The following is an 18,503-nucleotide window of genomic DNA, read 5'->3' as shown; positions in this document are numbered from 1 at the left end:
GTTTGGTCGAATGGCCAGCTCTAAAAAGATTCTGGCTCGTTCCATTTCCTAATGATGGAGCTCTCTGTGCTATTGGGAACTTTCAACACTCCAAAAATTGTATTATACCCTTCCCCAGATCTATGCCTCCTCACAATTCTATCTCGGAGATCTACAGATGTATTACATTTGGGTCTGTCTGTCTGTTTGTCGGCACAGAATTTTAGTGTTTTTCTCTGCAACAGCTTGTTGGATTGGATTGAGACGAAATATAATATACCCTTCCCCTTCCCCAGAACTTTGCCTCTTCACGATTCTATCTCGGAGTTCTATGGACAGTTCCTTGGATTTCATGGTAGAGTTTCTGCTCTGCCATGCACTATCTACTGTGGGACCTCATATAGAACGGTGTTTCTTTCTAAATTACGTCCAATTAATTGAATTGGCCACAGGTGGAGTCCTACAAGTTGTCGAGACATCTCAAGGATGAACAAAGGAAATTGGATGCACCTGAGCTCAATTTGGAGTGTCATAGCAAAAGGGTTGAATATTTATTGACTCAAGACATTTCAGCTTTTAATTTTTAATTAATTTGTAAAGATTTCAAAAACATGTTTTCACTTTGTCATTATGGAGTATTTTCAGTAGACTGGTAACAAAATTTTTAAATTTAATACATTTTAAATTCAGGCAGTAACAACAAAATGTGACAAAAGTCAATGGTGTGACTAAACTCTGCAGGCAGTGTATACAGTATATCATGAATTCTGGTGCAATGCACACAATGATTTCACATGCTCGTCAATCTCATTCTTCCCTCCAACTCTTCAAGAGAGCTGTTCACCACCAACTCAGATCACCCCCAATCCAAAACCATTACTTTTTTCTCACCTTGTTAACCCCACTCCCAAGCCAACCTCCTTCCAGGTTTACAGTTTTTCCTTCTGTATCCATCTTGTCCTCGCCATGCATCCTCCTTTTCCCCTTTAACCACCCCACACCCATTACTCCATCCACCACGAAAAGGGGACAGAGGTTTTCACCCCTGTCTGTCTGTTTGTTTGTGATGACAAAAATTAAAAATTTTCGTGATACGTCGGTCTGTCTGATTTGTATGTTTGTCTGTGAGTGTGATAACTCACGAACGCTTTCAGCTATCTTTGATAAACTTCACCAGAGGATTCCGAAGGATAAAAGTGAGGCTTTCAATATTTTCTGAGTAGAGAGTGAAAAGGTCAACAAAGGCCAAGGGTCAAATTTCTGGAATCCTCAATTTTCGTCTCAGTAGAAATTTGAACAGGATTTGCAGATGAGGTTATTGAATCCAACCACCAATTATGTTTGAGGTTAACATTGGCCAAATTTCTAAAATTGTCAATTTTTATCTGATTGACTTGAAATTTGAAGTGGTTTTACATATTTGTCATTGAATTCAACCACCAAGTATTTTTAAGGTCAATTTGTTTTAAGCATTTTGCAAGTATCATGTTATACATGACATCATTCTTGTTACAAATGGAAATCGAAGATTTTTACAGTATATTGGTTGGTCTCATGTGTTATTCTGTCTGTTTGGCTGTTTGTTATGACAAAAATTGAAAATTTTCATCATTATGTCTGTGTGTCTCATTTGTATGTTTGTGTGTGAGTGTAATAACTAGCAAACTCTTTCAGCTATCTTCGTCAAACTTTACCAGAGGATTCTGAACGACAAACGTGAGGCTGTCAATGGTTTTGTTTAAAAATATTTATGTCAAAGTTCAAGGTGACAGTGATGTCATTTGCATGGTTTTTGACTATGCCAGAATCCAGAATCCAGCGAATATGCCAAAGGTCAAGGTGACAGTGACATCATTTGCATGATTTTCCCCATACTGTCATGCTTCCGCTTGATGCCTTCTTGTTTGTTTATCTGCTTGTTTGTGTGTAGGATATTTCAAAAAGTTGTCGAAGGATTTGGATGAAATTTGGTAGCCTAGTTGGGTATGTGACAAGGCCAAAGTGATTAGATTTTGGTGAAGATCTGGCTATGGATCCGGTTACTAGAATTTTAAAGCCATTCTTCTCAATTGAGTGATAGGGCCAAATCAATATGTAGCACGATATTTAAAAAAGTTATGGACTGATTTGGATGAAATTTTTTGGTGACAATCTGAATCTGGACAGAGGTATGCGCTCCACCGAGTGCCCTTCGAGTTTGTCCAAGTCTCCCTCTATTTTGTCTTTAAACTCTGCTGTCGGTGTTTCCCCCCTCATTCTCCTGTCCTTTTCGTTTCGTCGCATCCTGATATGTTCAGTTTACCAGCTCTTCCACAAGCCTTGACCTTGTATTAAACAAACATCATCGAGGAATTAGGTGTACGGTAGAAACAAACTGTTATTATCCCAAAGATTAAAAATATAAAAATGAAAATAATGTCCATAAAAATCAACACAGATCTTCTTCCTTCGGTGAGATTAACCCATGAGATGTGCATGTTGAACGTTAGAGGGAAAGAGTGAACACTCGTTCACTTCAGAATTCCTGTAAAACAAACACTTTTTTTTAAAATTCTTAACAATTAATAAACTACAATCACAACAATATGATGATTATTTTCAATTATTATGTTTAAAAAGACATTACATTAAATAAAACAAGTACCCTTCCCCTAAAACAAATCAAAATAATTTCAGACCTACCCCCTTACCCCACCCTTTGGAATCCACTTTCATGACCCAGATTAGAAATTCCTCATTCTCAATCTGCATATAATAATAAAACAGAGCATACAGCACACCCTCCCCTTCACACTCACTGCTTTTGAAGCATTTCCAATCGGTTGTGAGATCATGGAGGCTCGGATCATTATCACTCACACTGAAGAAGAGAAGGGTTTAAAATGAAATAATAAAATAATAATTTGCATGTGAAGGAAATGAATGAATAGATTTGATTTATTTATCAAAATGATATGATAATCAAAATGGACAGAATGAACAGAACGTTGATCGAGATATACCAAAAACAGAGGAGAAAAAAAGAGAAACTGACATTTTGGACATTCACCCCTCTTTTATGCTGGAGGAAAGGTTAATGCTCGAAACGAAAGATATCACTGACTTCAGACGGTGGTTAAACTGTTTTCCTGCAGTGATGAAATAGTTTTCCCACAGAGATTAAATTGTTTTCCCACAGTGCTTAACATACCTACATGTTCCAACATCACCCTTAAGAGATCCCTCTCCATAAAGAATTGTATAATTATATGAACCAGATACTGAGGTATAATTATATAATTATATAAAAAGTGTTGGATTTGTTTCCATGAAATGTCAAACTAATTGTTTTTGTTTTTTTTAAGTAGTTTATTTATAAACCCTGTGAAGGGAATCCACAAATCTGTGTCCAGTTAAAAAGAAGAACAAAAACCTCAATAACAGTTTAGTACTCACTCAAGAACCTCCAATTTGATGTTGTTGTTCAGGTCTCTTAGCATAGGCCCAGACTTGGTACTCAGGTTACATTCCCTTAACCTGTGATGAGATAAAAACTCCATGGAGTGAAACAAAGAACAAACAGTAGAAAGTTGTGCATAAACGAGTTATATTAGAAGGTTCTTTAGTTCAAGGTTAAGACGTAATTAAATAACCTGAAATAGTCCAGGTTGAAGGTCACAAGACCGACGACAGTACAAACTCCATTTCCATGAGACATCGTCCCCTGGATCAGGTCAGGTCAGGTATGGGAGCATGCACCGGAGCAGCGTGTTACTGCATACAATTTCTGCCGGTACTCCAGGGGCCTCCCAGACTGATCCCTGGCCATCACGGCCATCAACTTGCTGCCACCACGAGGCACATGATCAGCCCATTGGCCTCCACTCACGAGGCTCCCTTGCTGAGAGAATCTGGTGAGCAGGATCAGCATCAGGAAAATGAGCCAAGTGTCCATACAGCCGGAGTTGATGCTCACGGACTATGCAGGTAACAAATCTCATCCGAGTCTCTCTCAGCAACCGCTCGTTGGACAAAAAGTCCAACTCACAATATCCAAGGATTCTCTGAAGAGACCTGGTACCAAAGGAATTAAGTCTCCATCTCATATCACTGGTCAGAGTCCATCTCACATCTGAAGAGCAAGACTGGAAGCACGAAGGACCTGAAGACTTGGACTTTTGTCCTCCTGCACAGGTACTGACAGCACCACACCCCATGATCTAGTGATTCCATGACTTCCCAGGCCCGACCCAGACGTCTGTAGACCTCTGGCTTACAGCCAGCAGAGACATGAATATCACTGTCAAGGAAAGTGAATCTCTTCACGACATCAACATCCTCACCACAAACAGGTACAGACAAATTTGTACAAAATTTATCCCTGGATCGTGGAAACAAATTTCAACAAAAGATAAATAAATAAATAAAACATGACAATGCACGAGTTTTAATAATAGTGGGTTGGGAATGGGGGTGGTTCATTCTGCTGACTTCCTTTGTTCGTGTGAAATTTGAAGCTTTGTTGAAGATGCCAATAAGATAGAAAACTGGATAATCCAAACTAGTAGTTTATTTCCTTGTTTGATTCAAGACGATGTTTCAAGGCACTGACTGGCTGATTAATGATGACAAGGAACACCTCAGTGTTTAATTTCTCCTTCGGAGCATCGCAATTGATAATCATATTTTTGAGGTCCAACCAGTGCTACTGATTCATCCATCCATTTGGACCATCCTCTGTGCAGAGCGTTGGTGCTGCCTAAGCAGTCTCCTTGGCTATTGGGCACAATCCCGGACGGGTCGCCACTCCGACACAGTATACCACCATTCTTGCATTCATTTTGCCTACCTCGGAAGGATGACAGGCCGAGTTAACCCCACCTGGTATTAATTCAATAGCTGAGGGGGATTTGAACTCAGGACCCTTGGATCCCAAGCCCACCGCCCTAACCATTAAGCCAACACCAGGCATAGTGTTACTGATGCAATATCTGTTCTGCGAGAAGGGATATTTTACATGGGTGGTCGTACCCCCAAGCATTTCCCCATCCAATCCGTGTCCTCACGTGCGATGTTCTTGATGTTCCTCCCACAATGCTAGCCCAATCGTGGACGGGTCGCCAATCCGACAGAGTATACCAGCATGCTGGCACTCATTTTGCTGACCTTGGAAGGATAACAGGCCGAGTTAACCCCACCTAGTATTAATTCAATAGCTGAGTGGGATTTGAACTCAGGACCTTTGGATCCCAAGCCCACCGCCCTAACCATTAAGCCAACACCAGGCATAGTGTTACTGATGCAATATCTATTCTGTGAGAAGGGATATTTTACATGGGTGGTCGTATCCCCAAGCATTTCCCCATCCAATCCGTGTCCTCATGTGCAATGTTCTTGATGTTTCTCCCACAATACTAGCTAGCCCTTACGGAAAGCCAGCCCCATGGTATTGTAATTTACATCAAGTCTTCTGTCAACTTCTGCACAGTAATTGCAATGTCAGCTCCAAACTCTGATTTACAATGGCACGTCATCAAAATACAGGGTCTCTGCACCATCAATATGTACAAGCCACCATCAGTACTGCTCTGACCAAGTGCCCTCCCCACTGCACCACCCCTTGTTCTTTATATAGGTGATTCCAATTACCAACATGGGGATTGGCATTACTACATCACAGCAAATGCTGAGGTACTTCTTTTATTGGCCTCCCAGTCTGATCTCAAAGTTATCTTTGGTCATCGTGATCCAGCAAATTTCCACTCACCGCACTGGAACATCACGACAAACCCTGATCTGCTACTGCCCGATCTCCCTCCTGTCAGTTCCCTTCAAATTGTTTGAAAGGGTAATCATGAACAAGATTGAGCCACTGTTTGAACAAGTTTGCCCCAATGAACAAGCATGTTTCAGGAAACACATGATCAACAAGTTCCCCAACAAGAAATGTGGCGGACTCATGATTATCTCTCATCTGTCTATTTCTTAAGTTATATCTAATCCCATGATCTCTCATCTGTGACCTGCTCCTGAAGTTATATAATGCTCTTCAAGACATATTCATGGTACAAGTCATCATTGACATCATCTATAAAGGCTGTTTTCGGATGCTGATAAATGGACTTCCCAGCTGGACCAAGACTCAAAAGAATGCGTCCCCCAAGGATATGCTCTTGCTCCAGTACTTTTTAACCTCTCTACAGCTGAATTGCCAGACACTTCTGGTATGAAATTAGTGGATGCAGATGACGTCAACATCCTAAAGACCTGTGGCACTTTTCAGGGTTAAGAGCAGGCCTTGTTGTGTGATATTTACACAATGCTCACCGATTATCGTCAATAGCTAATCTGATTTAATGTGCAGAAAAGCCACCTGCCGAGCTTTACAACTACAAGTTCGATTGAATGGTACTCTAATTCCTTTTACCACACACCGACCGATATTGGTATCAAGTTGGACGGGATCCTTACTTTCCACAACCATACTGTGAATGTGGCTGGAGAAATGGCAGCAAGGATCAACCTGCTTCGGAAACTGGCAGACCATAACTGGGGAGCAGATTTCATAACCCCACACTCCACCACACACTGGCATTGGTGCATGCTTCAGCAGAGTACTGTGTTGCTGCTTGGGGTAGAAACGTGGATGTCAAGTTTAATTATGCCCAAAGAGTCATCAATAGCTGACTCAGACCGACACCCATCCATCACCTACCTGTCCTCACTGGCATCCCACATCACCACCTAAGGTGAGAAGCAGCAAGTGGGCATGCTGCACTTAAAGCTGCTGACTCAAGTTCATACCACTGCAAACTCAACGACTCAAGAGTCGGAAATTTTTCAGCAGGGCAGCACAGTCTCACATCACGGCCAGCAGTTCAGAGAGCAGACAACAATGGCTCCTTTCAGAGTGGAAAAGGAGACAACCTAAAGGCAGATCGTCGCATCTGCTGCCCATTTCCCCATCCCCAGCTGGCTGCAGACTTCCAACAAAAGAGTGGTGCCACCTGAACAGACTGTATACAGGCATTGTACACTTTTAGGCTTGCATGCATACCTGGAACCTGGCTGACACAGCAAGCTGTGATTGTGGAGAGCCCCAAAACGCAGAGCATTTGGTAGAAGTGTCCCATACACCATTTTGTCAGAGGTTGGAACGCTCTTGCAAAGCTTCATCAGCAGGCCCAGGAATGGTTGAGATCTGCTCGTTTTATATCTTCAGTGGCTGATGATTGGGCCACCGAAAAAAGAAGACGAAACATTTTCTCGGTCCAACCAGTTTTACTTCCACAATAACTATTCTGTATGAAGGGACGCTTTACATGGGCGGTTGTACCCCCAAGCACATCCGTTGGTGTGGGAACCAGGGGTCAATTTTATAAATTCCAAACACACATTGGTCTATATACCTCAACTTATCATAAATGAATGAAGGCGCCCCCCCCCCCCTCTTCCCGTGCACTGGAAAAGACCAGTTGTCACTTTTCTCGAGGTGTGCACAAACTATCATGTATTACACCAATTATGACACAATTGCATTTTTCGAGACTTTTCAATTTACCCCTAAATTCAATAGCTCCACTGATAATGATACAAAACACCTGGAATTGATGCCAAATGGCTGTAATAATGAGACGAACTGAAATAATGAAACAATATTTAAATATCTGATAATTTACTATCATCAAAATCCAAAATATAAAAAATGTCAGAAATTTCATTTTGTTTTCACCGTTGGGATCCAATATTATGTTTTTATCTAACCAGGTGCATGTTCAACATTGATAGTTGATCCATCCATCCATGGGGACCAGACTCTGCAGAACGTTGGTGCTGCCTAATCAGTCTCCTGGACAATTGGGCACAATCCTGGATTGGTCACCACTCCGACACAGAATACCAGCATGCTGGCACTCATTTTGCTGACCTCAGAAGGATGACAGGCAGAGTCAACCCCACCTGGTATTAAATCAACAGCTGAGCGGGATTTGAACTCAGGATCCTTGGGTCCCAAGCCCACCACCATCACCATTAACCCAACACCAGGCATGAAAGTTGATACGGAAAAACAATCCTCTTTTATTACTGAATATATGTAATAACATCAAACACTTGTGAAATATAACCATCAAAGATTAGCAAACAAAAATGTGAACTTACCCCCCCCCCCCCCCACACATTATTTTAATATGGCCACAAAATGATCAATATTATAAATGAACAGGGGAACAAACTTAATATGTGGGACAAATAAACACCCAGACCTGAAAATGAATCCAGATTCTCTGATGATCTCCACCAGTGCTCTGCAATCTGAGCTATCTGGGTAAACCATGTGCTGAGCATGAAATTCTCTAACATACAGATGCTGCTCTCTTTCCCCCGCTGCTTCCAGGGTACTCACTGCCAACCATAGGAGCAGCGAGGGCCTGTCCAGGAGATGGTCTCCCCCCCCCCCCCACCGTGGGGGAAAAAAATCCATATTCGCTATTATTCACCATAATATCCATGTTCAGGGGATGCAGTAACACATTTATAAATGAACAGGGTTCGATTCCTGGTCTGGGCATGTAATTTTCCCACATATACATATTACAAGTAAAAGTACTCAACCCCAGTGATGGGAAATGTGATTGGGCATTTCAAGTCCCATCACCACCAACATTCTTCCTTCCCACTTCCCACTGACTTTCAAAGCTTGTTCTGGACCTGCTTCTGAGATCGAAAGGCCCGTTCTGACCGTCTCTTTTGGATTGGCCTGATGGGATACTTCTTCAGGCATTATGTCGAGCCCGTTCGTGAGCTCAAATGGAAGCATTTGAAAGGGCCATTTGTCGACAGACAGTGTTTTCGGCCTGTTCTTGCATTGTAATGGAATGTCGATGTGCCTGCATTCGTTCTTTAGCAGCAAAATTTTATCTTGATTTGTAAACATTATCTTATCGGCATGTTCTTTTTCTCGCTCTCTCACATTCTCGTTCAGCTGTCATCTCTGCCTCATTTACTCTTCTGGCTTGCATATGTTTCCGAGCTTGCTCTCTCTTTTCATGAACAGTATTCATATATTTTTGTGGCATGACTGGATAGAGAAGAGGAAGTGGATTGAAGAGGAACATCATGTTTATATAGCTTGGATAGATTTCAATTACACTGGGCCATCAATTAATAATCCCATCGGCCAGAAGGTTTGAAGCCTGGTGCCTACACAAACTGTGTGCCTCAGAATTCCTGTGACGCCCATGTCGAATGGTGTAAATGGATCATTGGGGCTTTGAACCCAAACTGATCCACACACGTCACGTTGACAGTTCTGGTGCAGCATGATGCATTATTCTTCTTTTTCATCACTGTTACAACTTCGCTCTTAGCTTTAACACTCAATTAACATGGTCTGTAAACATATCGATCACCGGATCTGAGTATAAATTTATTGTTCCTTTTCACATTTACTTTCCTTCACCACAACAGAATGAAATATGAATATTCAGAATGATTTATATAAATCCTTTATCCTTCATATGAAATGTTTATCATTCATCGTTCCTCATTCCCTCTTCATTCACCCTTATGATCCCTTACATTACACTAGCTATGCCTTCCATTCCCCACTCTCAACACAAGTGAAGTACAAAGTTCAACCAAAGGCGAATAATGTGGGTTATGGTTCACCTGGAGAACATCAGGTACACATCAGGTCACTATGTTTTATTGAACCCAAAAAATCCCCTTCCCACTCACCCGAGGGTTCGTAACTTTGTTTTGGATTTCAAACCTTCTGTCAACCCCTCCAATCCATCATCACCGATGGGATTCGAACTCAAACTGATGGTAATGGAGGGAGAAAGAAAAAACCTGAAGTTATCGTTTGGACCGTCATTGTTATCAACAACATGGAGAATTTTGGGAATACTTTCACGATTTCAATTGATATTTTTGTTCATCACATCAACACCATAAAATTTTGGGATTATAACCCAGCCCCTCTCCATAAACAACTGGATGATATTAATGGAATACTTACCCTGCACAGTCTGGAGAAGGACTTGGTGCAAGGCAAATCTTCTGTTTTTTGAAGGTTTTATTTCTTTCTTTGATCCAATATGGTGCGAGACCAGGGACTGATGATGTCACTTTTATCAAGCTATATTTCCCATGGGTAGTTTGGTCAATCAGTTAAAATTTTGCATTGATCAGTTGGCAGTTTCAACAATTGCAGATAATTTTTTGTTCATACTTACCGGATCAAAATGTTGCACTTGTCGAAATATGACGTCATGACGAAGGCACCGATGACATCATCATTAACATAATCTTATTCCCCATGGGGAGTTCTTAACAATGAGCCATGTTTAAATTTTTTGCATAGAGCGGTTTTGGGGATATAGAGGTGCAGTCTTTCAGTTTTTCCAACATGGTGCCTGTACCACGTGACATATGACGTCATACTTATCATTATAAATGCCTTCAGGAAGCACACATAGTGTATGTTCAAAATGTTGTGTCAATCGGGCCAACAATTGCAGAGAATTTTTATTTCATGCTGACAGGATCAAGCATTGCACTGGTCGAATGACGTCATAATGAAGGCACCATTGACATCAAGAATTAACATGTCTTATTCCCCATGGGGGTACATTACAATGAGCCATGTTTCAATTTTTTCCACAGAGTGGTTTCGGAGATAAAGTGGGGCATTTTTTTTCAGTTTTTCTAAGATAGTGCATGCACCACGTGAAATATGACGTCATAATTATCATGGAAAAATTCTACAGGAGGAGGTGTTACAATGGTGAAAATTGTGTCCATTGGCCCAACAATTGGAGATAATTTTTTTCATACTGATCAGATCACTTGTCGAATTATGACGTCATAATGAAGGTAATGATGACATCTTCATTAACAAATCTTATTCCCCATTGGGATTACTTGACAATGAGACAGGTCTCAATTTTTTTGATGGAGTGATTTCAGAGATATATAAGTGAAACTTTTTTCGAAGGTGATGCCTGTACCACATGATCTTTGATGACATTATCATTATCATATTAAACAGGAGGAGGCACTCCAATGGTGATAATTTAGTGTCAATCGGACCGAGAATTGCAGATAAATAAAATTAATACTGATCGAATCAAGCATTGTACTTATCGAATTATGACGTCATAATTAAGGTACCGATGACATCATCATCAACAAATCTTATTCTCCATTGGGAGTACTTGACAGTGAGGAATGTTTAATTTTTTTTTTCCATTTCGCAGTTTGGGAGATATGGAGGTGCGACTTTTTTGATTTTTTTCCAAGATGGTGCCTGTACCACATGACTCATGACATCATAATTATCATTAACAAAAATTCCACAGGAGGAGCTGCTCATATGAAAATTTTGTGCCCATTGGATTTAGAGTTTCAGAGGGAATGTTTTTTTTCATACTGATCAGATCAAGCATTGTAGTTGTTGAATTATGACGTCATAATGAAGGCACCGCCGACATCATCATCAACATATGTTATTCGCCAATGGGAGTACTTGAAAATGAGGCATGTTTAAATATTTCCATTTCGCAGTTTGGGAGATATGGAGGTGTAATGTTTTTTCCAAGATGGCGTCTGTAACCACATGATCTATGAGGTCATAATTATGAAAAAAAATTCTACCGGCAGAGGCACTACGACGGTAAAATTTCATGTCAATCAGTCACACCAACGGTTGCTGAGAAAATGATTTTTTAAAATGCAGACATGCACGCACACGCATATGCCACACGTACGTATGTCCGCAACCGAATGCCGAACCCTGCTTTTGCCGCGTCTCGCGTAGCGAATGCTGGCTCTAAGAGAGCTCCACGTTGTTGTTGTTCTTCTTCTTCTTCTTCGAGTGAAGACAAAACCTTTATTGACTGGTGGAATGACACGGTTCTTGGACACATTTGTCCTTGTTCTTCATGAGTCGTCTTCTTCTTCTTTGGGCTGCTCCCGTTCGGGGTCACCACAGCGGATCATCCGTTATGATCCGCATAATGATTTGGCACAGGTTTTACGCCGGATGCCCTTCGTGACGCAACCCTGGTCGCCTCTTACGACACAGGGATATGGTACACCTATTCCAACTGGGGAATACACTTTTTTACAACAGGGTATGTTTTTCTTCATGAGTACAGGGTAATTATTGTATTATAACCCAGTCCCTCTCCATAAAAAAATGATATAGTGATGGGATTATAACCCAGTCCCTCTCCTTAAACAATGATATAATTATGGGATTATAACCCAGTCCCTCTCCATAAACAATGATATAATTATGGGATTATAACCAAGTCCCTCTCCATGAACAATTATATAATTATGGGATTATAACCCAGTCCCTCCACATAAACAATTATATAATTATGGGATTATAACCAAGTCCCTCTCCATAAACAATTATACAATTATGGGATTATAACAAAGTCCCTCTCCATGAACAATTATATAATTATGGGATTGTAACCCAGTCCCTCTCCATAAACAATTATACAATTATGGGATTATAACCAAGTCCCTCTCCATGAACAATTATATAATTATGGGATTATAACGCAGTCCCTCCATAAACAATAATATAATGATGGGATTATAACCAAGTCCCTCTCCTAAACAATTATGTAATTATGGGATTATAACCCAGTCCCTCTCCATAACCAATTATATGATTATGGGGTTATAAACCAGTCCCTCTCCACAAACAATAGTATAATTATGGGATGATAACCCAGTCCCTCTCCATGAACAATTATATAATTATGTGATTATAACCCAGTTCCTACACATAAACCATTATATAAATACAGGATTATAACCCAGTTCCTTCACATTAACAATTGTATAATTGTTTGAAAATAGGAAGTGTTTGATTTGTTTTGATGAAATCTTGAACGAAATGTATTAAAAATGGAGTTTATTTATAAACCCTGTGATGGGAATTCACAAATTGGTGTTCAGTGAAGGAGAAGAAGAAGAACAAAAACCTCAATAACAGTTCAGGACTCACTTGAGATCCTCCAAGTTGTTGATGTTCTTCAGGCCCCTTAGAATCGGTCCAGACTTGGTGCTCAGATTACAATACCCCAACCTGTGAAGAGATAAAAACTCCAAGGAGTGAAACAAAGAACCAGCAGTGGAAAGTTCTCGATAAATGAGTTATATAAGAAGTTTCTTAGTTCCAGCTTAAGCGATAATTAAATAACCCGAAAATGAACAGGTTGGAGGTCACGTGGCCGTTAATAGTACAAAACCCCCTTTCCATGAGACATCTTCCCCTGGATTGTGGAAACAGAAGTTTGTACAAAAGAGAAATAAATAAATAAAACATCTCAACGAACAGGTTTGAGAGTGTCCGAAGTTGACCACGAGTCACGTGGTGTCTCGAGCAGTGGCCCACCTCTTGGGGACGTGTCCCTCCTGTGGAATGTGCAGTACGACCGCTTCGTTCCTGGAGGGGGACCCCTTCACCACAAGTCCTACTCTCCTCCCCGAGAATTTCTCCACAGTGATTGCGACTAACTGGGTGCAGCATGACCCTCTCAGCAGAGTCTTTTGCCGTCGGCGACACTGTTAGTGTCGCCAGCAACCTAAGACTCCTGACCTGGTATGGCCAAGCCCGACGTGGTCATCTGCTGGATTGTTGCGTGCTTTGCGCCGCCGGCCCAGCAACTTCAGTGAACACCGTGCCCCGTACTCTCTCAGGCAGGTGGTCTTGCCCACCATGCCAGTCATGCAAATCCGGTGGTGTGAATCTGGATGCTGGGTCGGCGTTCGTCGCAGGAGATCCATGCTTCGATCTCTCGATATATCTCGATATCTCTCTCGATATCTCTCTCGATATCTCTCTCGATATCTCTCTCGATATCTCTCTCGATATCTCTCTCGATATCTCTCTCGATATCTCTCTCGATATCTCTCTCGATATCTCTCTCGATATCTCTCGATATCTCTCGATATCTCTCTCGATATCTCTCTCGATATCTCTCTCGATATCTCTCTCGATATCTCTCGATATCTCTCTCGATCTCTCTCGATATCTCTCGATATCTCTCGATATCTCTCGATCTCTCTCGATCTCTCTCGATATCTCTCGATCTCTCTCGATATCTCTCGATATCTCTCGATATCTCTCGATATCTCTCGATATCTCTCGATATCTCTCGATATCTCTCGATCTCTCTCGATCTCTCTCGATATCTCTCGATATCTCTCGATATCTCTCGATATCTCTCGATCTCTCTCGATCTCTCTCGATCTCTCTCGATCTCTCTCGATCTCTCTCGATCTCTCTCGATCTCTCTCGATCTCTCTCGATCTCTCTCGATATCTCTCGATCTCTCTCGATATCTCTCGATATCTCTCGATCTCTCTCGATCTCTCTCGATCTCTCTCGATCTCTCTCGATCTCTCTCGATCTCTCTCGATATCTCTCGATATCTCTCGATCTCTCTCGATCTCTCTCGATATCTCTCGATCTCTCTCGATCTCTCTCGATCTCTCTCGATCTCTCTCGATCTCTCTCGATATCTATATCTCTCTCTCTCTGATGCAGATATCCACTGCGATAGTCTGGAGCCTTGGACTGCCACCTCAATGCCGTGGTGGTCAAAGCCAAATATGCGTTGGAGTGCGGAGGCGGGGGTGGGGGGGGTGGACAACGAGCCAGGGCCTTTAATCCCTGGCAGAGATGTCGAGCCAGTGTTGATCCCCTCCCCATCCCCCACCCCATGGCTCCCCCTTAAGAGGGATGGGGTTGGGGGAGTGGGGGGTGAAAGGTGGAGCATATTTCTGCTGACTCTGTTTGTTTGTTTGATGTTTGAAAGTTTGTTGAAGATTCGAGTAATTTAGAAAACTGGATAATTCAAACCAGGAATCAAAACTTATCATTGATTTCCTAATTTGATTGATGACGGTGTTTCAAAGGCACCGATTGGCTGATGAATGATGACATCGAACCCCCTTGGTGTTTAATTTCTCCTTGTGGACCAAACAGACAGATAAACGCCACACAGACAAACATATTTGGCACAAAAAAATTTTTGGAAGTCATATCTGAACCCAATTGGTCCAGTTTATTAAGGATCCCCTGAGATCCATTTCAGAAAAAAAAACTTCCCATTACATGTCAGTTACCAGGGAATGCAATACGTCTCATGTGGGAATGTGACCTGTGGGATTGGCTGAAACCTGTGGGACGGGCTGTAACAGCGCAGCACCTTGCTCATCATCGAGTACCTGACACTGCTGGATGTTTTCATGAGATGATATCATGTCTGGGTTGTGAGCTTGCAGGCGAAGCAGTGTGCTCTCCCATGAGAAGGTAAGTAACGGAGAGCCACCACTCTACCATTAGAAGGTAAGTAACAGAAAACCACCACTCTACCATTAGAAGGTAAGTAACAGAGCCACCACTCTACCGTTAGAAGGAAAGTAACAGAGCCACCACTCTACCGTTAGAAGGAGAGGAAGTGTCACCTGCTCTCCGCACGCTCCACCATCAGTGGATGCACACCTATGAAGAAGAACCTCGATCAGTTTCAGTGATATCCTTCCTTGCCAAGAATCACACCAGAGTTTTTGAAATCTCTATCACAGTTTTGGAATCCTCACCACCTTTTACCATCCAATGGCTTCGCATGTTTCCTGGGATATTCTCACCCCAGATTCCAGTTTCACTCAGTAATTTCACCTATTTCAGCTCCGTAAATGCACCAATGGGTTTTCTTCTTCTTCACATTATCGAACTTAGAGCTCCGACTCGACCAACTTCAGGTCCGGTTCCACCAGTTGTTCAGGAGGTTCTCCTTCTGGTGCACCACAACCACACACTGTTGAGGTTGTTGAAGTCAACAGCACAGCAGGTACACCCCAACCACACTCTATGAAGGTTGATAAAGTTAATGGCACAGTGTGGCATGACAACTACACTCGATGGAGGTTGTTGTAGTTAATCGCACTGCGTCGTGTTTCTCTTCATCTTCATGATGAGTTGAGTTTTCCTGGAAAAACGTGTCTTGTTTAGGTAGTTTGGATCATTCTCATGTATTTAGCTCCTCCCGTAGCTGGTGCTCTTATTTTTTTTCACCCCAAATTATTTGCAGAATGCATTCAAAGAAAAACGGGAGAAAAGGAGCAATGAGAAATGTTTGATTTGGTTAACAATAACCGCACTGTGGTGACAACCTGCGACACAAAATATATATTTTTCGCCTGCTCTGTCCACTTAACTCCCTCATCCTTGCTGTTAAACAGCTCATGTTACATTCTTTAATCTGTCTCATGTCTGTCCTCTATTCCCTTGTGATGAATAAAATTATATAGAGCCGTGTCTGTCCCATAATTTCATGTGAATGAATTAGATTATATTAAGCAGTGTCTGTCCCGTGTTCCCATGTCGCTCCAATAATCACTGGTATAATTTTGGCACTCGTCGGCTTCCAGGATCTTTTCACTTCATTTTTTTAGATCTTGGTATTTGGTCATTTTGTTGATTTCTGCATTGTTTCGGCCAAAATTGCTGGGCACTCACACTTCAATTGGCAATGCCTTCTTTTCTTTTTCATCCCTCAGTGCTATATTCGGTCACAATGCTTTGTTTTCTATGTTCACGCTCTTAGTTTTCTCTGTTCACGCTCGATAACCAAAACTGATCCACAAACATCACAATGAGAGTTCTGGTGCACTCTGATGTATTCTTCTTCTTCACTGTTATCACTTCACTCTTTGCTTTAATACTCATTTAAGCCTAGTGTTGGTTTAGTGGTTAGTGTGGCTGGCTTGGGATCCTCAGGGATCATAGGGATTCCTCATTGTGGATCCAAGTTGTGGATCCTAGTTGTGGATCCTAGTTGTGGATCCTAGTTGGGGATCCTAGTTGGGGATCCTAGTTGGGGATCGTAGTTGGGGATCCTAGTTGGGGATCCTAGTTGGGGATCCTAGTTGGGGATCCTAGTTGGGGATCCTAGTTGGGGATCCTAGTTGGGGATCCTAGTTGGGGATCCTAGTTGGGGATCCTAGTTGGGGATCCTAGTTGGGGATCCTAGTTGGGGATCCTAGTTGGGGATCCTAGTTGGGGATCCTAGTTGAGGATCCTAGTTGAGGATCCTAGTTGAGGATCCTAGTTGAGGATCCTAGTTGGGGATCCTAGTTGGGGATCCTAGTTGGGGATCCTAGTTGGGGATCCTAGTTGGGGACCCGAGTTGGGGACCCGAGTTGGGGACCCGAGTTGGGGACCCGAGTTGGGGACCCGAGTTGGGGACCCGAGTTGGGGGACCCTAGTTGTGGATCCTAGTTTCCTGAGTTCTCGGCTCCTGAGTTAAAGCCCTGTTGGCTGCTGAGTTAACACCTGGTGGGGTCAACTCAGCCTGTCATCCTTCCGATTTTGGTGAAATGAGTACCAGTGGACTTGTAAAGGGGCAAAGCATCAGTGGGACAGCTGCGCTCCAAGAAATGATGGCTATCCAGCAGCCAAGCTGTCAGATGCAAGAACAGAGAACACTCATTTTAGGCCATGTTCCACTCCCCACTATCATTTCATCCCATGGCAGCCACTCAAGAACTCAACAATCGTTGGGCTGGTGGTACTTTTTGGCATTCTGAACTCGACTGTCAGTATTTTCTATTGTGACAAAATGGAACAAAGGGGTTGTTGGAAAGTCTTTACGGCTATGCCGATAAATATTAACGTTTTACTGCTGTTAAGTGCTTAAAAATGGTTTCATGCAATGTGTTGTAGCCATGTTGGTATTGCGCAAGCCTACCATTCTTCCCTCTTTTTCTGATGATATATATTTTCCACCAGAAAGGGAGGGTACTTCCAGATTCTGGCTCTTGTGAGTGGGACTGGCATTGAGAGGAATTATGGAGTAAACGACCAAAATTCAAGATGACAGTGCCAATAAATTTCACAACAATTTGTTGATTTATCCTGAAATATGGAGTGTATTGTTCACTTTGTGGGGTAGATGGAGAAATTTCATAGCAAAGGTTGGATGGTTTTGAGTAGTATGATCTGCGGATGAGCAGGAGGTACCTCAATATAAATTAAGTATGGAAAAGTCAGCTTAAGATCATTAGTGTTACCGCATGGGAGGGGGGGGTGCTGTGTTAATAAGGTCGGGATTAAGGCTCATCTCTTCCAGTATGTCATTGCCCCCATAACTTTTTCCTATATTTTTACATTTACAAAGCTGGCTATAAAAAAGTAAAAAGGAACAACGTTTCGACAACAACAACCGGCAGACCACGCCCCAAGGCTTGGAATTGGTCAGTGTGATGTGAGAGAAGAGGGCATGATCAGAACACAGATAGTTGGTGAGGCAACGGTGATCAGAACACATAGGACCTCTTTGGCTTCTCCTCGACGCGGCAACAAAATATAGCCCATTGTTCACGTGCTGGAACAAGACGCAAGCCATTACTGTTCAGATGAGTCATGAAGTTGTGTGGAGAGAGAGACAGAGACAGAGACAGAGACAGAGACAGAGACAGAGACAGAGACAGAGACAGAGACAGAGACAGAG

At 42.2% G+C, this 18,503-nt stretch overlaps 1 protein-coding gene across 3 annotated transcripts in view; it reads right to left on the bottom strand.

Annotated features, from left to right (window-relative positions):
* Window positions 1-546: 546 nt before the first annotated feature.
* LOC147033686 (NACHT, LRR and PYD domains-containing protein 12-like) overlaps window positions 547-18,503 on the bottom strand; it is a 143,868-nt gene continuing 125,911 nt past the window's right edge. For 2 of the 3 annotated variants that reach the window (XM_085871805.1, XM_085871806.1), the window contains 5 exons: window positions 12,989-13,069; window positions 9,697-9,780; window positions 3,415-3,495; window positions 2,778-2,839; window positions 547-2,503 (listed from right to left, as the gene is read on the bottom strand). In XM_085871805.1, the coding sequence (XP_085727931.1) occupies window positions 2,490-2,503; window positions 2,778-2,839; window positions 3,415-3,495; window positions 9,697-9,780; window positions 12,989-13,069 (322 nt within the window). In that variant the 3' untranslated portion in view covers window positions 547-2,489. Of the gene's footprint in view, window positions 2,504-2,777; window positions 2,840-3,414; window positions 3,496-9,696; window positions 9,781-12,984; window positions 13,070-18,503 lie in introns of those variants that run through there. The other variant, XM_085871807.1, reaches the window with a different exon arrangement.

Source organism: Eptatretus burgeri, chromosome 2 (genome assembly GCF_056783735.1).
Source record: "Eptatretus burgeri isolate ZD-2024b chromosome 2, Ebu_testis_v1, whole genome shotgun sequence".
NCBI lineage: Eukaryota > Metazoa > Chordata > Myxini > Myxiniformes > Myxinidae > Eptatretus > Eptatretus burgeri.
This window is presented reverse-complemented; position numbering and strand designations above follow the sequence as displayed.